Source organism: Coregonus clupeaformis, unplaced genomic scaffold, assembly GCF_020615455.1.
Source record: "Coregonus clupeaformis isolate EN_2021a unplaced genomic scaffold, ASM2061545v1 scaf2276, whole genome shotgun sequence".
NCBI classification, from domain to species: Eukaryota; Metazoa; Chordata; class Actinopteri; order Salmoniformes; family Salmonidae; genus Coregonus; species Coregonus clupeaformis.
Window position 1 is genome coordinate 57,389 of NW_025535730.1, and position 23,732 is coordinate 81,120.

Sequence of the window (23,732 nt, forward strand, 5' to 3'; positions counted from 1 at the left end):
GGAAGAGATTCCACCCTTAAGGTTAGGGATAGGAAGAGATTCCACCCTTAAGGTTAGGGTTAGGTAGAGATTCCACCCTTAAGGTTAGAGTTAGGTAGAGATTCCACCCTTATGGTTAGAGTTAGGTAGATAATCCACCCTTAAGGTTAGGGATAGGAAGAGATTCCACCCTTAAGGTTAGGGTTAGGTAGAGATTCCACCTTTAAGGTTAGAGTTAGGTAGAGAATCCACCCTTAAGGTTAGGGATAGGAAGAGATTCCACCCTTAAGGTTAGTTTTAAGATAGAGATTTGTGAGGTACAGAGACTGAGTGTTGGGGGTTAGGGCTCATCGGGGGATAGGTGGTGAAGACTACTGCCTGAACTGGTATTTGTCTCCTAGGACCTCCTCGCTCCATGTACCCCTCAGACCCTGCAGGAGAGGAGGAGAGGAAGAGGATGAGTGCAGAGCGGATGGGTCTGACCTGCCTGGACCGAGACAGAGAGGCCTACATCAGGTGAGACTCAGTCTTACATTACTCAGCAATATGACATCATCATACACAGCTGGGCAACTTCCTGATTACAGACGTCAACAAGAACAAAACCTAGACCTACCAAGGCCATCACTATACGCTTGGAAAGAGGATATGTCACAAACAGCAACATGTAAACATATCATTACTGGAGACACCCTACCAGTTTTGGAGGCAGCGTTGTGTTTGTTAGCATAGAGCGGTGCGGTAGCCAACTAACAGTATATAAGTGAATTGTTTCACCCCACAGTTAAAGTTGTTTACAGTTAGTTAGCAACCACTCCTACACACCGTAACGCTGTAGTGTCAAAAACAGGTCTTCAAAAAGGTGTCTCCAGTTGTGTTTACATTTGACCAATTGTGACATCATCCACTTTCCATGCGTATTGGTATCTTCTCAATTAGAGCCCTCCTTCTCAACTCTTACCTTCCCCCTCCACTCTCACCTTCCTCCTCTACTCTCACCTTCCCCCTCTACTCCCACCTTCCTCCTCTACTCTCACCTTCCCCCTCCACTCTAACCTTCCCCCTCTACTCTCACCTTCCTCCTTCACTCTCACCTTCCCCCTCTACTCTTACCTTCCCCCTCCACTCCCACCTTCCCCCTCTACTCTCACCTTCCTCCACTCTCACCTTCCCCCTCTACTCCCACCTTCCTCCTCCACTCTCACCTTCCCCCTCTACTCCCACCTTCCTCCTCCACTCTCACCTTGCCCCTCTACTCCCACCTTCCTCCTCCACTCTCACCTTCCCCCTCTACTCCTACCTTCCTCCTCCACTCTCATTTTCCCCCTGTAATCGCACGTTCCTCCTCTACTCCTACCTGCCTCCTCCACTCCCTTCTTCCTCCTCTACTCCCACCTTCCCCCTCCACTCCCACCTTTCTCCTCCACTCTCACCTTCCTCCTCTACTCCCACCTTGCCCCTGCACTCCGACCTTTCTGCTGTACTCCGACGTTCCTGCTCTACTCCCACCTTTCTCCTCTATATTATTCTGTGTTTTCTGTCTCCTCATTTCTCTCTCAATGGTCCTATCTTAGGGATAATAAGGATCCAGTGGAATTCACAAGGATCCATCCGTCCAACAGCTGTCACGGTGACATCACCTCTCACCTCATGGTGCCGGGTGGGGCTTCTCTACAATCTGGCCAATTAGGAGACCCCTCTGCACACGCACACGCCCACTCGGCCCACCACCATTGGATGCCAAGCACTGGAAGCCCCTCCATCTGGATGACAAGCCACTCCTACGGTGAGAAAGTTATCTTGGATTCAAATTCAGAAAACTCTTATTGCCATAATAACCAACATGTGTTGGTGTCGCACTATAAATCAATTGTAATGCCTCAATAAAGATAGAATATATATAAAACAATCATGGAAAAAGAGATAAGACGGGGCCTACAGATGTATTCTGGATCATTCTTCATCTTACTATTTAATGTCCTGTTGCTGCCTTTGCAAGCTGTGTTGCAGTATAGCTGTATTGTTAATGAATTACACATTGCTACTGAATCTGTCGTAATATCTTTCTGATGTTGCAGGAATCGGCCACTCAGCCCTTCACCAGAACCTCACCCCAGGTTTCTCTGCAGCCATGCCAGGGTCTCTACAGCCTGTGCTACCTCTGCCCCAGGACCCGTCTACCCAGCTGGTGGTGCTACCCACAGAGCCTGCTGCCCACCCTGCCACACATCACCTGGGTGAGCCTCACTGTTTTTTCAATGTGTTTTTTCGCAAATTGTTTTCAATGTGTTTTTCTCAATGTGTTTTTCTCTATGTGTTTTCTCAGTGTGTTTTCTTAGTGTGTTTTCTCAGTATGTTTTTCTCAATGGTTTTCTCCTCTTGCATATGTCACTCTACATCCTTACTTAGTTACCCCATTACCCCATTACACCCTTAACACCTACCCTTACCCCTACCCTTACCCCTTACCCCTACCCTTACCCCTTACCCCTTACCCCTTACCCCTTACCCCTTAACCCTACCCTTACCCCTTAACCCTACCCTTACCCCTTACCCCTTACCCCTTACCCCTTAACCCTACCCTTACCCGTTAACCCTACCCTTACCCCTTACCCCTTACCCCTTAACCCTACCCTTACCCCTTAACCCTACCCTTACCCCTTACCCCTTACCCCTTAACCCTACCCTTACCCCTTACCCCTTAACCCCTACCCTCAACCTCGACCTCTTGAACTGTGGTTCATTTTATTCTCTTATTATAGTCCCTGTCTGTTGTTTTCTACTGGTGCTTCTATTTTCCATCCAATGGTTTTACTGCAACGTTTCCTTTATTTGTTGGTTGCATTAGTATGAGCTTTCTGTTAACAGCTGTCTCACACACAAACCAACACCCACACACATATACACATCCACATAGAAAACACACACACACACCGTCATGCACACGCACACACACACGCACACACACATATAAGCTTGCACATACAAAACACACACACACACAGAGAATACTCATCCCAGTTTCTGCTCACCGCCTGTTCTGTCCCCCGCAGGGCTGGCCCCTGGATGGGTCAGGGTGTGCTTCCAAAAACATATGTGTACACACACACGCACGCACGCACGCACGCACGCACGCACGCACGCACGCACGCACACACACACACACACACACACACACACACACACACACACACACACACACACACACACACACACACACACACACACACACACACACACACACACACACACACACACACACACACCACAGAGGAAGAAAGTAAAGCAGTGCTCTCTTCTGCTCTACATCTATACAAGCAGGCCTTATTCAGCAAACAGGCTGTGAAATTTAATTAGCTCTCCATCCTCAGTGCCGTGTTTCCTTCCGCGCTCCGCAGGAGTTGAAGAGGAGAGGGGAAGTGCATCCACGAAACCCTTCCCCGGGGAAAGATTAGCTTAGCCGGGTTAATGTTTCAGAACAAAGGTTCCATGGTGCGTCAGGGGGGCTGAGGGGGTGGAAGGGAGGATCAGACTGGACATGCACATTAATGAGTGTACTGTGAAATATGGAAGGGGAGGAAACACATTGAGTTGGAGAGAGAGGAGAGAGAGAGAGATAGAGAGAGGGATAGAAAAAGAGAGGGAGAGAGAGAAGGAGAGAAAGAGCGAGAGAGAGGGGGGGAGAGAGAGAAGGGGGAAGAAGGGAGAGAGAGAGAGAGAGAGAGAGAGAGAGAGAGAGAGAGAGAGAGGGAGGGAGAAGAAGGCCTGGGAAGCTGAATCCCCAAAGCTGAGCTCCATGAGTCATAGTCAATGTGCTCAGCTGCCCTCTACCCAGATTCACAGTCCACACACACAGCATTCCTCTCTGGTCTGTAAAAAAGACACATCAGGGGAACGGCTGAGCTATGCTCCTCCTGAACACGGGAACTAGCATCCCTGCTGGTCCACAGACTACTCATGTGGCCTGGAGAGCGGGCTGGAGGATGCTAGGCTGGATGGGTGGGGGAAGTACTTTGGTTACTGGTCAGTGGCTCTCTGTTATCATCATCATTATCATCATCATCATCATCATGTAGTATCTCATTATAGTCATGACTCCCACATTCCAGTGTATTCTCAGGACAGCTCCTATGAGAATTCATTCTATTCAGGTAGGAGGGAGGGAGAGAGAGAGAGAGAGGAGGGAGAGAGAGAGAGGTAGAGAGGAGGGAGAGAAAGATAGAGGGAGAGAAGGGAGGGAGAGAGAGAGAGGTGGGAGAGAAGGGAGAGAGAGAGAGAGAGGAGAGAGAGGTGGGAGAGAAGGGAGAGAGGTGGGAGAGAATGGAGAGAGAGAGAGAGAGGTGGGAGAGAATGAGAGAGAGAAAAAGAGAGAGAGAGAAGGGAGAGAGAGAGAGAGAGAGAGAGGAGAGAAAGAGAGCGAGGGGGGAGAGAGAGAGGGGGGAGAGAGATATAGAGAGGAGGGAGATAGAGGGGGGGGAGAGAGAGAGCGAGCGTGGGAGTGCTGCTGTTTAGGTGACCATGTTCTCAGCATAAAGCAGCAGTCTTTGTTCAACAGAGGGATGTGATCAGTGTGTGTTATCTTGTGTGTAAGTGAGGGCTTTGCTTTTGTGTGAGAGATGGCAGTACTGGTGTTCCAGCATTGAGACATACAGATACATGTACATGTCTGGGTTATACTTTCTGAGAGATATACATGTATGTACAGCTTAGCTCCTTGCCCCCCATGGTGTTGATGTTGATGTTGATATTGGGGTGTGTGTGTGGGGGGGTTGCGTGTGCATGTATATGCATGCGTGGGTGTACCCCAGCTAGCACATTTGGTTCCTTGGAAGTTGTGGGAATGTATGTTTTTGGTTTCCCATTGGTTCTGGGAACGACACCATAAGTTTCCTGACCGGTAAACTGGAACATTTTTTAAACGTTCTGAGAATGGAAATGAACATTTAGCCTCTTCTGGGAGCATTCATTTTTAGGTTGCAGGTAGGTTCTGAGAACGTTTTACTATGGTTCCATGATGTTTTATTAACGTTCTGAGAATGGAAATGATAGGTTATTTGAAGGTAATTAAATAACGTTCTGAGAACATGTTTCAATAAGACTTTTAATAACACTGCTAGCTTAGGTTAACTGTTTTGAACTCATTTAATTAATTTGCTTAGGCATTAATCATGCAAGCATATTTATTGTTTATTGTGGCACGGCGTCAGTGAGATTCGAACCTATGATCTTCTGTTCTCTATGGAATTAGTTCACTGTGCCCCCCAGGATGGCGCTAGCATGCCATGTTTTTTTTTTTATTCATACAAAGATGTTCATTTTAGTCTATCAAACAGACCCCATATCAAAGGAAACAAGCACTAATTAAGATCAGGTGTGGCCAATTAGTGGGCATGGCCAACACACCTGAACACACTTAACAAGGTGGAGGATAGAGAGAGTTTTGTTGACGCTGAGAACGGAATGGATTTGTTTTTAAATAACATTCTTAGAATGTTACTAGTGTTTTCTTGTAATTTTTATGGATCGTTTTTAATGTTCTGAGAACATTACTTTAAATAGAACCATGAGGAAACCTGTAGAAAAAAAGATGCTAAAGTACTGACATTCTCACAGAAGTACGTTGCTTCTTAACGTTCTCTGAACAATTTGAGAACATTGCTTTATATAGAACCATTAGGAAACCTGTAGGAAACGTTATGCTGAAGTACTGAAATTCCCACCTAAGAAACATATGGTTCTCAGAACGTTATCTGCTAGCTGGGTATCCTGCACTATTCCCAGAACTTTGTGGGAAGGTTGTATGCAAAATAACCATAGGACAACTACGCTCTCACCAAGCTCTAAGAAACATGTGGTTCTCAGAACGTTATGTGCTAGCTGGGACGTGTGTATGTGTACTTGTACATATACATATGCATGAATGCATTTGTGTGTGTGTGTGTGTGTGTGTGTGGGCTCCTCTGATCCACTCCTCTCTCTCTCATTAGATGTGATGGAGCAGCCTGGGCTGTGGCCCCCTGTGTATGGAGCCCGTGGGCCCTCCTCCCACATACACCCACAACACCCCGCGGTGTACTCCCGCTCGCAGTTTCTACGGCAACAGGAGCTGTACGCTCTCCAGCAGCATCAACAGCATCATCATCTGCAGCATCAGCATCAGCATCAGCACCAACAGAGTCACCAGTCACACCCCCAGCCCCACCCCCACCCCCAGCCCCAGCCCCAGCAGCACCACAGGACAGCACAGACCATGGAGCTCCAACACAGACCCAACCACGCACAGGTGGGTGGCATACTGGCGACACAGATTAACATGAATACATACACACAAACAAACACAAGTACGCACGGATGCATACACACACGTATGTGCACACACACGCACCCACATTATCATGAATACACACACGTAGTAACATAAATGCACACGCGCACAAACTACCTTATTTTCATGACAACGCCAGCAGTTTTGTTACATAGTACACTACAGGGTCATGATTCAGCTGATACTTCCCCACACACAAATAGCATTGGGCCACAGCATGTACAATACCTATTCATAGCTTCATAGCCCAATATTATCCTAGGATTTGCTGACTGTCCCTCTGGAATAGTGGGGGCTCAATATAGGTGGTGATGCAAACTGCCTGGTTGGTCATTACACACAGTAAGAGTCAATATATCCAGGTTGAATTCATGCCTGGCTCAGCTGAACACCGGTGCTACACACCTAGGGTTGCAAAATCCCGGGACTTTCCCAGAATTCCCTGGTTTTCCAGAAATCCTGGTTGGTTAATTCCTGGAATTACAATGAAATAAGGAGGAAATCCATGAATCCTCCAACCAGGATTTCAGGGAAACCTGGGAATTTTAGGAAAGTTACCAGAATTTTGCAACCTTACACACACCATACCAATACTGATGAAGCCTCTTGGTCAATCAGCAGATCGCTCAAGATGTGGCTACATCATCTTGAATGTAGACACTACACTCTTAGAAAAAAAGGTGCTATCTAGAATCTAAAAGGGTTCTTTGGCTGTGCCCATATGAGAACCCTTGGAAGAACCCTTTTTGGTTCCAGGTAGAACCCTTTTGGTTCCAGGTAGAACCCTATTGGGTTCCATGTAGAACCCTCTGGGCAATGGGTTCTACCTGGAACCAAAAAAGGTTCCTTTTGGAACCCTTTTTTCTAAGAGTGTAGGGCATGTTCTCTAGCGCTTGTCTTTGGTTATTATGGGGTGCCTTACTTTAGGCTATCACTACATTCAGTCTCATTGTGTGAGTTGCGCATGGTTTACTCCAATGGATCAGTGGTTAAGGAATAGAGCTGGCAACACCAGGGTTGCGGGTTTGATTCCTGCAATGGGCCACATTATAAAAACTGTCAATGTTGACATTTTTATCCAAAGGGACAACATTGACAGAGCCACATACAGTATATTCACACATAAATAGAACATTCTGTTCACACATAAATGACCTGCTATATATATTTATGATACATTATATTTGTATTTGTCCGTCGGTAGGTGCAGAAGAGACATATATTCACACATAAATAGAACATTCTGTTCACACATAAATTACCTGCTATATATATTTATGATACATTATATTTGTATTTGTCCGTCGGAAGGTGCAGAAGAGACATATATTCACACATAAATAGAACATTCTGTTCACACATAAATGACCTGCTATATGTCCTAGGTGGTGTTTATTCTGTGTATTTGTCCATCTGTGGGTAGGTGCAGAAGAGACCAGAGGAGCCTTCAGTGGAGCTGGAGGAGCTGCTCTCTGAGCCACCAGGTTCTAAACCTTCCAAACCCTACTCCTCCTACCACAACCCCGCCTCCAACAGAAACACCCCCACCCCGGGGGCCTGCACTGCTCACCTGTCCCCCTGCTGCCAGTCCCAGTCCCCCTCCCTGCACCCCCACCCCAAGAGCACCCCCTCCACCCCCTGCCCCGCCCCTAGCCCGGCAGCCACTGCCCCTCGCTCTCCGGCCATCAGTCCCGCCCCCCCACAGCTGGCAAAAGGTGCGGAGTCCCAGGACAAGAGAGGAGAGGGGCAGCCCCCGCAGGATTACCCACAATCCCTGGAGCCTGGTAAGGGAACTCACACTGTCCATCCACTCTGACTATGTCCCAATTATCTCTCCTTCCTCCCAAAGTGTGCACTTGTTCAATTCCCTTCACTGATTTGAAAGGCAATAACTGGTATAAGAAACATTCCCACTATCCCACGCCTCCACCAACCCAATGGTTTTAGATTTGTGAGAAGAAGTGAACAGGTGCTCTCTTCAGGAGATTGGAGAAATTATTGGGACGCATCCCCAGGTTACATTCCAATAATTACACTAGCATACCACTCATAATTCATGCCCAATGCATCATACTGGCTGCGTTTACACAGGCAGCCCAATTCCGATCTTTTTTTCCACTAATTGGTCTTTTGACCAATCACATCAGATCTTTTCACATCCGATTTTTTCACATCAGATCAGAATTGGGCTGCCTGTGTAAACGCAGCCTAAGTGATATGTTAATGTGAATATTGGAGCAGAACCTCTCTGAGGGATATATGAGAAATATGTATGATGACAATAGACTGTTAAGAGGGATGTGCAAGATAGTTAGAGACACACACGGCTCATGCAGCTGTCAAGGGTTCTACACTAACAACCCTGGCCTTCAAAGTCTATCTGTGAAAACTGTAAATGCCTGATAGGTGTGACAAAGCAACAGAGGACATAGCACTACAAGTCATCATCCAACAACAGAGGACATAGCACTACAAGTCATCATCCAACAACAGAGGACATAGCACTACAAGTCATCATCCAACAACAGAGGACATAGCACTACAAGTCATCATCCAACAACAGAGGACATAGCACTACAAGTCATCATCCAACAACAGAGGACATAGCACTACAAGTCATCATCCAACAACAAAGGACATAGCACTACAAGTCATCATCCAGCAACAGATGACATAGCACTACAAATCATCATCCAGCAACAGCCAGCCTCAAGCCTATGGGGTCCTTAATGATATGACTGCGTCCCAAATGGCACCCTATTCCCTAGCCCTATCGGCCCTGGTCAAAAGTAGTGCAATAAATAAAGAACAGGGTGCCATTTGTGACGCATCGTGTGTGGGTGGCTGTGGTTGGCTGGCGAGCCCTGGGATTGACATATAAGGCAGCTCTGAGCTGGAGAAATAAACAAATAAAATGGCTGCCCGGCTGGTCTCTCTCTCAGCGCTGTCACCTCGGTAATGACGGAGAAACACCTCGCTCAGTGCCTTGGAGGCTCCACCCCCAGGCCCACACCCTCTTCATCACCATTAACGTCTCGCTAACTGCCACGCTACGCCAGAAGATATAAAAGTGGCATGTCATCTTTGATAAACAAAACATCCTCCTAGACTTCAAATAGCAAGCTAACACACACCTACACATGTACACGCACACGCACACGCACACACACACGGTTCACTCCCCTTCCTGTGTGTTGTGAGATCAAGGTGCAGTGCCACCTACATCATTTCCTTTTCCTGTGCCTCTCTACCCTCTCATGACGGGGCGGCAGGTAGCTTAGTGGTTAAGAGCGTTGTGCCAGTAACCGAAAGGTCGCTGGTTCTAATCCCCGAGCCGACTAGGTGAAAAATCTGTTGATGTGCCCTTGAGCAAGGCACTTAACCCTAATTGCTCCTGTAAGTCGCTCTGGATAAAAGAGTCTGTAAAATGTAATGACCCTGGAATGAGTTCTATTCAGGGTGGGTCCTCAGGGTTAGGCCTTTTGAACAGCCTCTGACACCACTTCACAGGAGAGAGAGAGAGAGAGAGAGAGAGAAAGAGAGTAAATTGTAAATTAATTGAAGCCATAGGGACAATCATCTGGCTTTTGAGAAATGTTTCTGCCCTTTGTTTTGAAGCTTTTTTACTTATACCTCTTTTAAACCTCCCTCCTTTTCTATTTCCTCTGTTTTTATAGACTTGCCTCCTGGATACACCTACCCTGCCATCGCCATGGGTTACAGGAGCGGCCCATCCCCCCACGATGTCCGATTGGCCGAGCCAGCCGACCTGGAGGCAGTCCAGGTGGAGCCTGCTGAGCATGCACCCCAGCCTCTCTCCAGCCTGGGGGCGGAGCTAGAGTGTCAGGCCGTGGTGAGGCCCCTCCCACACCAGGAAGTGGAGGAGGAAGAGGAGGTGCAGAGAGAGGACGTGGAAGCCGGAGTAGTAGCAGGCAGCTGTGGACCTCCAGATCAGGAGCATAGGGAGAAGCAGGAGGAGCAGGTGTTAGTGTGTCCTCCTGCGGAGAGCCCTGTGTGTGAGACCTCCTCCTGTCCCATCCTCCTCTCTGAGGGGGAGAACCACAGAGCTGACCCCACCTCCACCCTGGAGGAGCAGGAGGAAGAAAAGTGCCAGGTGGAGAGAGGACAGCAGCAGGAGGTGGCAGGACAACAGGAGGAGCCAGAGCAGGGCTCCACCATCATCCACCTGGACCCTCCCTGCCCTGCCCAGCCCCACCAGGAGGCACACACTGATGAGGAGGAGGGAGGAGAGGAGGAGCAGGAGGAGAGTACCCCTAATAGTGACAACCACTCAGTAGAGTTGTTGTGCCTCTCCCCCTCCTCCCCCGCTCCCTCTCCCTCTCCATGCCCCAGCCAGTCTATCATCACCCTCTCCACCTCCCTCAAACCCATTGTGCCTAGTTACTGGAGCCTAGAGCTGCTGATCGCCGCAGCCTTCTGCGCCGACGTCCCTCCCTTTCCCATGCTGGCCTCCAGCACCCTCCAGCCCCAGGCCTGCGACACCCATCCCTGCCCCAGCCACCCCCACCACGGCATGGAGCTGCTCAGCGAGCTGGCCGACCTGGAGCTCCAACAGCACCGACACAACACAGGAGACAGCCAAGGTGAGAGAGATACAGACAGAAAGACAGGCAGACAGACGGACGGACAGGCGGACAGACAGATGGACAGACAACAGTCTGAAATGATGTCATTATTACTAGAAGCTGGTTGAAATGACAATCAGAAACAGGTTGAAATGATGACGTCATTTTAACCAGCTTTGCTCAGATTTGCCCGCTAGATTGATATCACTTAAAGCTGGAATCCTTAATGTTTTTTTGATTTATTAGGATCCCCATTAGCCGATGCCAATGGCGACAGCTAGTCTTACTGGGTCCGACACATAACGAAAAAGACATTACAGACCAAATACTTTACAATCCTCCTAACTCTTTCCCCACCAGTGAGCCTCTGGTGTATCCTTCCAACTCTTCCCCAGAGATCTCTCTCTCTCTCTAAGAGCAGTAGCAGGCAGCACATCTTCCTAAAAGACTTCTCTAATGATAGAGCAGGAGAGAGAGAAGCAGCAGACCTCTGTTACAATACAGACCTAGACCTCTTTTACAATACAGACCTCTGTTACAATACAGACCTAGACCTCTTTTACAATACAGACCTCTGTTACAATACAGACCTAGACCTCTTTTACAAAACAGACCTCTGTTACAATACAGACCTAGACCTCTTTTACAAAACAGACCTCTGTTACAATACAGACCTAGACCTCTTTTACAATACAGGCCTCTGTTACAATACAGACCTCTGCTACAATACAGACCTAGACCTCTTTTACAATACAGGCCTCTGTTACAATACAGACCTCTGCTACAATACAGACCTAGACCTCTTTTACAATACAGACCTCTGTTACAATACAGACCTCTGTTACAATACAGGCCTATACCTCTGCTACAATACTCTCTCTCTCTTTCTCTCTCTCTCTTGCCTGCTCCACTAACCCTCTGCCTCTCTGTAAAACCCTCCTCTGTTTGATCCACACCCACACACGCGCACACATTTGTGTAAGTACACACACACACACAAGTGTGTAGGTAATCAGAAAAGCAGTGGATGTTGTTGGGACCTGCAGCGTTGCCTCAGTAATTAGAACCCATTGTTTTAAAGTGCCTTTAAAAGCTTCCCCGGTTTCAAAGCGCCGCAGTCGCGTTTAGTTTTTTTTCTGTGTTCATGCAAAAGGATGTTTTGTGTTTACCCCATCTTCCTAATGCATTTAACTGGTCCCAAAAGATGCAGACTATAAAAAGGACATCATCAAGTGATTTTTAGAGTGTTTTCGCTGTGTGATATCATTGCAGGCTCTGAGGAGTTGCTAAAGACATCAGTAAGCATGACTGGGTGACTTTTTGTAATGATAGAACTTCACACAGTCTCTGATCATTCATAGGCCCCAAGGGCAGAGACAGAGGTCCCATAACCAATACAGCAGTACGGTATTCCCACTCCTGAGCCAAGCCGAGCTGTACTCCACTAGCCTGGTTACACATCCACCATGTTCTTAAGAACCATGCTGAAAGGACAATGTGAAAAGAAGATATCTGAGCCAGCCCAGTATGGTTTGGATCAGCACGATGGTGTAAAAAAAGGGTACAGTATTTAGTACTGTAGATATATCCCACAGCCACTGACCTACAGTAATACCCTTTTCACTCAACTGAGCCAAGCTGAGCCGATCCGATCTGTACTGCACTGGCTTGGTAACAGTATGCACAGTGTGAAAAGGCTACGGTAGTATTCAATATATTCCACCACAGCAGCAACAGGCCTACAGTACAGTACTGTAGATGTCTATACTGCATGGCGAAACCCTGGACCAGATGGTCTCTGCCATACAGATGCTGTAGAGAGTCAAGCACACCAAGAACCAATGGATTAGTGCTGTGCCCCTTGACCCTTGACCAAGTCTGTGTTTCGGCCCACAGGAGACGAAATGTTGATCTTTGACCTCCAGAGTCTTGCCACCCTGGCAGCAGCCCGTGCCTTGGAGATGGGTGCCCAGGATGCTAGCGGGGCGGGCGCCGGGCGGCACTGCCCGGCCCGCAAGACCCTCAACCTGCGCAGGAAATGCAGCTGGACACCTCGCCACGAACCGGTAGAGTACAACTATACTGTGTCCTGACGTTCTATTTAGCATTAGAACAGAATGCAGTACATTCTAAAAATACATTAGAAGGAATTTTAAATGGTTGACTGTACACTTTGATTTTAGACTGTTAGTTTAATAGCATGTATAAGCATTTATAAGCACTTATAAGCATGTATAATACTTTATGAAGCATTTCTAAACACTTTGGCATCCCTCATGATTTCATTATGCTTCTACATCTGCATCTCTTGCTCTTTGGGGTTTTAGGCTGGGTATCTGTAAAGCGCTTTGTGACAACTGCTGATGTAAAAAGGGCTTCATAAAATACATTTGATTGATTGATTAGTATTGTGAACGTTCAGGCGTGCCCGGCCAAGGGTGCCATGGAGAGGATGGAGGGTCCTGAGCTGGCCATGCGGGTGAAGCTGGCAGAGCTCCAGAGGCGCTACAAAGAGAAACAGAGGGAGTTAGCCAAGCTACAGAGGAAGCATGACCACCAGTAAGATACAATATGTCCTTTACTATCCTCCTATACATGATCCTTAACCATGTGCTTTACTATTCTCCTATACATTATCCTTCAACATGTCATTTACTATCCTCCTATACATTATACTTCAACATATATTTTACTATCCTCCTATACACTATCCTTCACCATGTCCTTTACTATCCTCCTATACATTATCCTTCAATACGTCCCTTACTATCATCCTATACATTATCCTTCACACTGTCCTTTACTATCATCATATACATTATCCTTCACCATGTCCTTTACTATCCTCCTATACATTATCCTTCAACATTTGCTTTACTATACTCCTATACATTACCATCACCTCTTTGGAAATAAGTGTTTTAACTATGGACATGTGTTATCCTATGGAATCAAAACCTTGTTAAAACATTTAATGAAATCAAACTCTCCTTTACCCACGACTACCTCCTAGTCTCACTGTGATGAGGTGTGAATGAAGGAGTCAGGCGCAGGAGGTAAAACACTGAAGTCCAGAGTTTATTCCGTTTACATAAATAAGCGGACCAGCTACCACCGAGGAGAGACACATGAAACGAGGGGTTAATACGGTAATCAGGGGGAGTAACAACCTGTATGTAACCTCGTTTATCCTCCTCAGGACCTTAAACGGCCCCTCAAACCGCGGGCTCAGCTTCCGGCAGGGCAGGCAGAGGGGTAGATTCCGGGTCGAGAGCCAGACCCGATCCCCCGGTACGAAAACCGGGGCCTCCCTGCGGTGGCAGTCAGCGTTCGCCTTCTGACGACGCACGGTGCGCTGGAGGTGAACGTGGGCAGCGTCCCAAGTATCCTCCATGCGCCGAAACCAGTCATCCACCGCAGGAGCCTCGGTCTGGCTCTGGTGCCACGGTGCCAGGACCGGTTGGTAACCCAAAACACATTGGAAGGGTGTTAGGTTAGTGGAGGAGTGGCGGAGAGAGTTCTGAGCGTATTCTGCCCATGGCAGGAACACCGACCACTCCCCCGGCCGGTCCTGACAGTAGGTCCACAGGAACCTACCCACATCTTGATTCAACCTTTCCACCTGCCCATTACTCTTGGGGTGAAATCCAGAGGTCAGGCTGACCGAGACCCCCAGACGTTCCATGAACGCCTTCCAGACTCTAGACGTGAACTGGGGACCTCGGTCGGACACTATATCCTCTGGTACCCCGTAGTGCCGGAAGACGTGAGTAAACAGAGCCTCCGCAGTTTGTAGGGCCGTGGGGAGACCGGCAGAGGAAGGAGGCGGCAGGACTTCGAAAAGCGATCCACAACGATCAGGATAGTGGTGTTACCTTGGGAGAGGGGAAGATCAGTAAGAAAATCAATACTAAGGTGAGAGTCTCCTGAGTGGCGCAGTGGTCTAAGGCACTGCATCGCAGTGCTAACTGTGCCACTAGAGATCCTGGTTCGAATCCAGGCTCTGTCGCAGCCGGCCGCGACCGGGAGACTCATGGGCGGTGCACAATTGGCCCAGCGTCGTCCAGGGTAGGGGAGGGAATGGCCGGCAGGGATGTAGCTCAGTTGATAGAGCATGGCGTTTGCAACGCCAGGGTTGTGGGTTCGATTCCCACGGGGGGCCAGTATAAAAATTATAATATATGTATTCACTAACTGTAAGTCGCTCTGGATAAGAGCATATGCTAAATGACTAAAATGTAATGTAAATGTGAGACCATGGTCGTTGTGGAACTGGTAAAGGTTGTAGCTTACCCGCTGGGAGGTGCCTAGGTGCCTTACTCTGGGCGCACACTGAGCAGGAGGAAACATACACCCTCACGTCCATAGCCAAGGTAGGCCACCAGTACTTCTCTCTCAGGCAGCGCATTGTACGACCGATACCTGGATGGCCAGAGGAGGGTGTCGTGTGTGCCCAGTAGATCATGGATAAGCGCAGGCACGTACTGCAACCCAGCTGGACACTGCGGTGGAGATCTGTGCGTAATTCCTGCGCTATATCCGCGTCCATCGCCCATACTACCGGCGCCACAATGCATGAGGCTGGGAGTATGGGGGTGTTGTCTCTGGGCCTCTCCTCTGTGTCATACAGCCGAGACAGTGCGTCTGCCTTCACGTTCTTCATACCCAGAATGTATGAGAGTGTGAAATCAAACCGAGTGAAGAAGAGGGCCCACCTGGCCTGGCGAGGATTCAGCCTCCTCGCTGCCCGAATGTACTCCAGGTTACGGTGGTCTGTCCAGATGAGGAAAGGGTGTTTCGCCCCTTCGAGCCAATGCCTCCACACAGTCAAAGCTCGGACAACAGCCAGCAGCTCCCGATCACCAACGCTGTAGTTCTGCTCCGCCGAGCTGAGCTTCTTTGAAAAAATGCACAGGGGCGGAGCTTTGGTGGCGTGCCCGAGCGTTGGGATAAGACAGCGTCTATCCCTACCTCGGACGCATCCACCTCCACTACGAATGGTAGTGATGAATCGGGGTGAGCCAGTACCGGGGCTGAGGTGAACAGACCCTGCAATCTACTGGCCAAATCAGCCTCAGCAGACCAGCGGAGCCGGGACAGCCCACCCTTCAACAAGGAGGTAATGGGAGCTGCGACCTTGCCAAATCCCTGAATAAACCTCCGATAGTAGTTGGCAAAGCCAAGGAAGCGCTGCACCTCCTTCACCGTGGTTGGAGTCAGCCAATTACGCACGGCTGAAATGCGATCTCCCTCGATCTCCACACCTGTGGTAGTAATGCGGTATCCGAGGAAGGAGATTGACTGCTGGAAAAACTCACACTTCTCTGCCTTGGCATAAAGATCATTCTCCAGCAGTCGGACCAGTACCTTACGAACCAGGGACACATGCTCGGCGCGCGTAGCGGAATACACCAGGATGTCATCGATGTAGACCACCACACCGTGATCAAGCATGTCCCGAAACACCTCGTTCACAAAGGACTGAAAAACGGATGGAGTATTCATCAAACCGTAGGGCATCACCAGGTATTCATAATGCCCCAAGGTTGTGCTGAATGCTGTTTTCCACTCATCCCCTTCCCGAATACGCACCTGGTTGTAGGCACTCCTGAGGTCTAATTTGGTGAAAAAACGGGCCCCATGCATTGACTCAATCACTGAAGGAATGAGGGGAAGAGGATAACTAAATCGTACCGTCACCTTATTCAGTGGTCGATAATCAATGCATGGGCGTAAACTGCCATCTTTCTTCTTCACAAAGAAGAAACTCGAGGAAGCACGTGAAGTGGAGGGACGTATATACCCCTGGTGCAGGGACTCGATGACGTATGTTTCCATAGCCTCCGTTTCAGCCTGCGACAGGGGATACACATGACTCCTGGGAGGTACAGCGTCTACCCGAAGGTTTATCGCGCAATCCCCCTCCCGATGAGGTGGTAATTTAGTCGCTTGCGTCTTGGAAAACGCAAGTGCCAGATCATGGTATTTGGGGGGAATGCGCACGTGGGGGTACTGTCTGGACTTTCCACCGTGGTCGCACCAACGGAAACACCTAGACACCTACCCGGACACTCACGCAACCACCCCGTAAAAACCCTCTGCGGCCATGAAAAATTGGGGTTGTGAAGGGCTAACCACGGAATACCTAAGACTATAGGGTAAGCAGGAGACTCAATAATCAAAAAAGTGATCTGCTCAACATGCGTCTCCTGTGATACTACCTGAATGGCGCCAGAGAAGATGGCTGGCGTTTTACAGCCCTCTAACCAATTGTACTATTATGTGTGTTTTTCCGCGTTATTTGTCATTTATTTTGTACATAATGTTTCTGCCATCGTCTCTTATAACCAAAAAGAGCTTCTGGATATCAGGACAGCGATTACTCACCTCGAATTGGACTAATAATTTTTCTTCAACGAGGCGGCCGCGAAGGATATCTTACAGACACCCGACAAGGCCCAAATCCCCGTCATTCGCATGAGAAAGAGACGGCGATATCGTGGACGTAGGTTGGGGTGCCTTGTAAGAATCCGACGGCGAGCGAGTAAACTGCCTCTCCCATCAATCCTATTAGCCAATCTTCAATCATTTGAGAATAAATTGGATGACCTAAGATTACGGTTATCCTATCAACGGGACATTAAAAACTGTAATATCTTATGTTTCACCGAGTCGTGGCTGAACGACGACATGGACAACATACAGCTAGCGGGCTATACACTACATCGGCAGGATAGAACGGCTGACTCCGGTAAGACAAGGGGTGGCGGTCTGTGTATATTTGTAAACAACAGCTGGTGCACAAAATCAAATACTAAGGAAGTCTCAAGGTTTTGCTCGCCTGAGGTAGAGTATCTTATGATAAGCTGTAGACCACACTATTTACCAAGAGAGTTTTCATCTATATTTTTCATAGCTGTCTATTTACCACCACAAACCAATGCTGGCATTAAGATTGCACTGAATGAGCTGTATAAGGCCATAAGTGAACAGGAAAACGCTCATCCAGAGGCAGCGCTCCTAGTGGCCGGGGACTTTAATGCAGGGAAACTTTAAATCCGTTCTACCTAATTTCTACCAGCATGTTAAATGTGCAACCAGAGGAAAAAAAACTCTAGACCACCTTTACTCCACACACAGAGACGCATACAAAGCTCTCCCTCGCCCTCCATTTGGCAAATCTGACCATAACTCTATCCTCCTGATTCCTGGTTATAAGCAAAAACTAAAGCAGGAAGCACCAGTGACTCGGTTAATAAAAAAGTGGTCAGATGATGCAGATGCTAAGCTACAGGACTGTTTTGCTAGCACAGACTGGAACATGTTCCGGGATTCTTCAGATAGCATTGAGGAGTACACCACATCAGTCACTGGCTTCATCAATAAGTGCATCGATGATGTCGTCCCCACAGTGACCGTACGTACATACCCCAACCAGAAGCCATGGATTACAGGAAACATCCGCACTGAGCTAAAGGGTAGAGCTGCCACTTTCAAGGAGCGGGACTCTAACCCGGACGCTTATAAGAGGTAGTTGGATGGGCTAATTACAGATGGGCTGTGTACAGGTGCAGTGATCGGTAAGCTGCTCTGACAACTGACGCCTATAGTTAGTGAGGGAGATAAGAGTCTCCAGCTTCAGAGATTTTTGCAGTTTGTTCCAGTCATTGGCAGCAGAGAACTGGAAGGAATGGCGGCCAAAGGAGGTGTTGGCTTTGGGGATGACCAGTGAGATATACCTGCTGGAGCGCAGACTACGGGTGGGTGTTGCTATGGTGACCAGTGAGCTAAGATAAGACAGGGATTTGCCTAGCAGTGATTTATATATGACCTGGAGCCAGTGGGTTTGGCGACGAATATGTAGTGAGGGCCAGCCAACAAGAGCGTACAGGTCACAATGGTGGGTAGTATATGGGGCTTTGGTGACAAAACGGATGGCACTGTGATAGACTACATCCAATTTGCTGAGTAGAGTGTTGGAGGCTATTTAGTAAATGACATCGCCGAAGTCAAGGATCGGTAGGATAGTCCGTTTTACGAGGGCATGTTTGGCAGCATGAGTGAAGGAGGCTTTGTTGCGAAATAGGAAGCCGATTCTAGATTTAACTTTTGATTGGAGATGCTTAATGTGAGTCTGGAAGGAGAGTTTACAGTCTAACCAGACACCTAGGTATTTGTAGTTGTCCACATACTCTAGGTCAGACCCGCCGAGAGTAGTGATTCTAGTCGGGTGGGCGGGTGCAAGCAGCGTTCAGTTGAAGAGCATGCATTTAGTTTTACTAGTGTTTAAGAGCAGTTGGAGGCTACGGAAGGAGTGTTGTATGGCGTTGAAGCTCGTTTGGAGGTTTGTTAACACAGTGTCCAATGAAGGGCCAGATGTATACAAAATGGTGTCGTCCGCATAGAGGTGGATCCGAGCGTCACCAGCAGCAAGAGCAACATCATTGATATACACAGAGAATAGAGTCGGCCCGAGAATTGAACCCTGTGGCACCCCCATAGAGACTGCCAGAGGTCCAGACAACAGGCCCTTCGATTTGACACATTGAACTCTATCTGAGAAGTAGTTGGTGAACCAGGCGAGGCAGTCATTTGAGAAACCAAGGCTATTTAGTCTGCCAATAAGAATGCGGTGGTTGACAGAGTCGAAAGCCTTGGCCAGGTCGATGAAGACGGCTGCGCAGTACTGTCAGGATGGATATAGGTCTGTAACAGTTTGGATCTAGAGTGTCACCCCCTTTGAAGAGGGGGATGACCGCGTCAGCTTTCCAATCTCTGGGGATCTCAGACGTTACGAAAGAAAGGTTGAACAGGCTAGTAATAGGGGTTGCGACAATTTCGGCGGCTAATTTTAAAAAGACAGGGTCCAGATTGGGGGGCATTGGCAAGTTGCAGCGGAGGGTGCAGAGCTGGTGGCCGGGGTAGTGGTAGCCAGGTGGACAGCATGGCCAGCCGTAGCAATATGCTTGTTGAAATTCTCGATTATTGTAGATTTATCGGTGGTGACAGTGTTTCCTAGCCTCAGTGCAGTGGGCAGTTGGGAGGAGGTGCTCTTATTCTCCATGGACTTTACAGTGTCCCAAAACTTTTTGGAGTTAGTGATACGGGATGCACATTTCTGTTTGAAAAAGCTAGCCTTTGCTTTCCTAACTGATTGTGTATATTGGTTCCTGACTTCCCTGAAAAGTTGCATATCGCGGGGGCTGTTCGATGCTAATGCAGTACGCCACAGGATGTTTTTGTGCTGGTCAAGGGCAGTCAAGTCTGAGGAGAACCAGGGGCTATATCTGTTCTTAGTTCTGAATTTTTTTGAATGGGGCATGCTTCATTTAAGATTGAGAGGAAAGCACTTTTAAAGAACAACCAGGCATCCTCTACTGACGGAATGAGGTCAATATCCATCCAGGATACCCGAGCCAGGTCAATTAGAAAGGCCTGCTCGCTAAAGTGTTTTAGGGAGCATTTGACAGTGATGAGGGGTGGTCGTTTGACCGCGGACCCATTACGGACGCAGGCAATAAGGCAGTGATCGCTGAGATCCTGGTTGAAGACAGCGGAGGTGTATTTAGAGGGTAAATTTGTCAGGATGATATCTATGAGGGTGCCCATGTTTACAGATTTTGGGTTGTACCTGGTAGGTTCGTTGATATTTTGTGTGAGATTGAGGTCCTCTAGTTTAGATTGTAGGTTGGCCGGGGTGTTAAGCATATCCCAGTTTAGGTCACCAAGCAGTACGAACTCTGAGGATAGATGGAGGGCGATCAGTTCACATATGGTGTCCAGGGCACAGCTCGAGGCTGAGGGGGGTCTGTAGCAAGCGGCAACAGTGAGAGACTTATTTCTGGAAAGGTGGATTTTTAGAAGTAGAAGCTCAAACTGTTTGGGCACAGACCTGGATAGTATGATAGAGCTCTGTACGCTATCTCTACAGTAGATTGCAACCCCACCCCCTTGTCCAGTTCTATTGAGACGGAAAATGTTGGAGTTGGGGATGGACATTTCTGAATTTTTGGTGGCCTTCCTAAGCCAGGATTCAGACACTGCTAGAACATCAGGGTTGGCGGAGTGTGCTAACGCAGTGAATAACTAACTCAAACTTAGGGAGGAGGTTTCGGATATTAACGTGCAAGAAACCAAGGCTTTTACGGTTACAGAAGTAAACAAATGATAACGCCTGGGGAGTAGGAGTGATACTGGGGGCTACAGGGCCTGGGTTAACCTTTACATCACCATTGGAACAGAGGAGGAGTAGAATAAGGATACGGCTAAAGGCTTTAAGAACTGGTCTTCTAGTGCGTTGGGCACAGAGAAAAAAAGGGGCAGATTTCCGGGCGTTGTAGAATAGATTCAGGGCATTATGTACAGACAAGGGTATGGAAGGATATGAGTACAGTGGAGGTAAACCTAAGCGTTGGGTAACGATGAAAGAGATAGCATCACTGGAGGCACCGATTGAGTCGGTCTCCGCGTGTATTGGGGGTGGGACAAAGGAGCTGTCTAAGGCAGGTTGAGCTGGGCTGGGGGCTCTACAGTGAAATAGTACAATAAGAAATAACCGAAACAGCAATAAGCAAGGCATATTGACATGGGAGTGAGGCATAAAGCAATCACAGGCGTTATTCGAGAGAGCTAAGACAACAGCTGGTAATGACGACAATGTTTGGGCTGAGGCTAAACATAAACAAGATGCGGTACCGTATAAAGGAACAGTCCAGCAGGCATCAGCTGTATAGCTGAGTTATCATACGGTCCGGTGAACAGCAATAGGCGAGTTCGGAGGTAGTTCGGGGGCTGCTACAGCACTGGCGAGCAAGAGGCCCGGCTTGCGTGTGCTAGCGGGCCGGGGCTAGCAGATGGATCTTCGTGGTCGACGTCGTAACAGGAAGCCTGTTGAAACCACATCAGACGATTTCGTCGGCAATCCAGTCGTGTTGGATCGGCGGGGCTCCGTGTCAACACTAGGAGGTCCCCTCCGGTTGACAGAGAGGTAGATAGCCAGGAGATGGGCCTGGCTCGAGGCTAGCTCAAGGCTAACTGGTGCTTGCTAAGGGGCAATGGTAATTAGCCAACGACAACAGCCATTTGGTTGCAGCTAGCTGGTTGCGATGATCCGGCGCTAGGGTCCAGTGATTCCGGCAGAAAATCCGATATGCTCTGGGTCGATAGTACGCTGTGCAGACTGGCCGACAAATTATCCAGGCTAGAGCTAGAGCTGGCTGGTGGGTAGTGCAGGCCACGGACAATGGTGAAGACGCTAACGGTGGCTAATAGCAAGTAGCCATTCGGTTGCAGCTAGACTAGTTTCAGCTTAAGGTTCTTGATAAAAGTTATAAAGAAATAATAGAATCCTTTCCACGTTGGGTGAAGCGGGTTGCAGGAAAGTATATTTAGTTAAAGAATGAAAAGTAAAAATTGAGAAATATATACAAAATAGACAAAAAACTAAAAAAAACTGTCTATTTACACAAGGACACAGAAAAAAACACGACCGCACTGCTACGCCATCTTGGATAATGGTCGACTATCAAGTGCTCTGATGGGGAGTGGAATGGATAGGGGAACCAATGAAATGCCGTGACGGCATGCAAATGCTCTGTCCATAAAGTTCCCAGCTGCGCCTGAATCGACTAGCGCAACCGAGCTACTCGCTCTCACAAAGAACAATCACTCACAAAGACAAGGGGAACAGAGGGAACACTTATACACATACTAATTATGGGAATGAGCACCAGGTGTGTGTGATTGACAAGACAAGACATGACAAGTGGAGTGATGAGAATGGGATCGGCAGTAGCTAGTAAGCCGGTGACAACGAACGCCGAAACCTGCCCGAACAAGGAGGGGAGGCAGCCTCAGCGGAAGTCGTGACACCCACGTTGTGATACTTCCTTAGTCTCCTAATCTCTCCTTTAACTGATTTCTAAAAGCAGCCCACAAAACAAACAACACACTCCCTTTCTATCTCATGAAGGATTCCCTCTTTCCTTCTCAAGTTTATCCGGTCCTGTGCTCAAATACAGTATCTTAGTGTGCTCATGAGTGTTTGTGTGTGTGTGTCTACAGGAAGGACGAAATACCTCGCAGCCCTGCTCGTAGAGGACCGGGGCGGCCCAGGAAACGTAAATCAACCCCCACCGCTGGCCCAGGCTCCTCCACTGAGACCCAGAGAAAAGTCAAGTGAGTGTGTGTGTGTGTGTGTGTGTCGTAAGGCTGATCTCCCTCTCTGCCTGACCGTAGCCCAAACACACTGATAAGCCTCCTACATATCACTGCAATCCAGGAGACTCATGCCATCGACAGGAAATGGGAGAACCCAGCTGACCCCTTCAAGGAAGTCCAGTTTAACCTAATCTTAACCTAATCAGCACAGAGACTGAATTGTATTACAGTTTAATCCACGTCGGTGGTGGTGTGTGTGTGTGTGGGGTCGCCTCCTTCCTTACCCTGTTTGTGCGTGTGTGTGGATGTTTTATAATATAAAATTAATATGCCATTTAGCAGACGCTTTTATCCAAAGCGCCTTACAGTCATGCGTGCATACATTTTTGTGTATGGGTGGTCCCGGGGATCGAACCCACTACCCTGGCATTACAAGCGCTGTGCTCTGCCAGCTGAGCTACAGAGGAGTGTATGCTTCCATTTCAGGATGTTGCCTGTATAGTGTGTGTATGTAGTGTGTGTGTGTGTGTAGTGTGTGTGTGTAGTGTGTGTGTGTGTAGTGTGTGTGTAGTGTGTACTGTACATGCGTATGTGTGGTTGTGTGTGTTGTGTCCGTCCACATGCTGTCTGTGAGTGCCTCTGTGTGACTGTGTTCCATTGTATGCCTCTGTCCATGTGTCTCA

The 23,732-nt window shown here is 48.3% G+C and overlaps 1 protein-coding gene across 1 annotated transcript in view; it reads left to right on the plus strand.

Moving 5' to 3' along the window:
- Positions 1-23,265, plus strand: part of LOC121570712 (BAH and coiled-coil domain-containing protein 1) — a 46,388-nt gene extending 23,123 nt beyond the window's left edge. Inside the window, exons 5-13 of the mRNA XM_045219329.1 lie at positions 381-495; positions 1,554-1,765; positions 2,058-2,216; positions 5,967-6,262; positions 7,728-8,088; positions 9,982-10,908; positions 12,787-12,956; positions 13,313-13,449; positions 22,954-23,265. Of these exons, the coding sequence (XP_045075264.1) occupies positions 381-495; positions 1,554-1,765; positions 2,058-2,216; positions 5,967-6,262; positions 7,728-8,088; positions 9,982-10,908; positions 12,787-12,956; positions 13,313-13,449; positions 22,954-23,071 (2,495 nt within the window). The 3' untranslated portion in view covers positions 23,072-23,265. The remainder of the gene's footprint in view (positions 1-380; positions 496-1,553; positions 1,766-2,057; positions 2,217-5,966; positions 6,263-7,727; positions 8,089-9,981; positions 10,909-12,786; positions 12,957-13,312; positions 13,450-22,953) is intronic.
- The last annotated feature ends 467 nt before the right edge of the window (positions 23,266-23,732 follow it).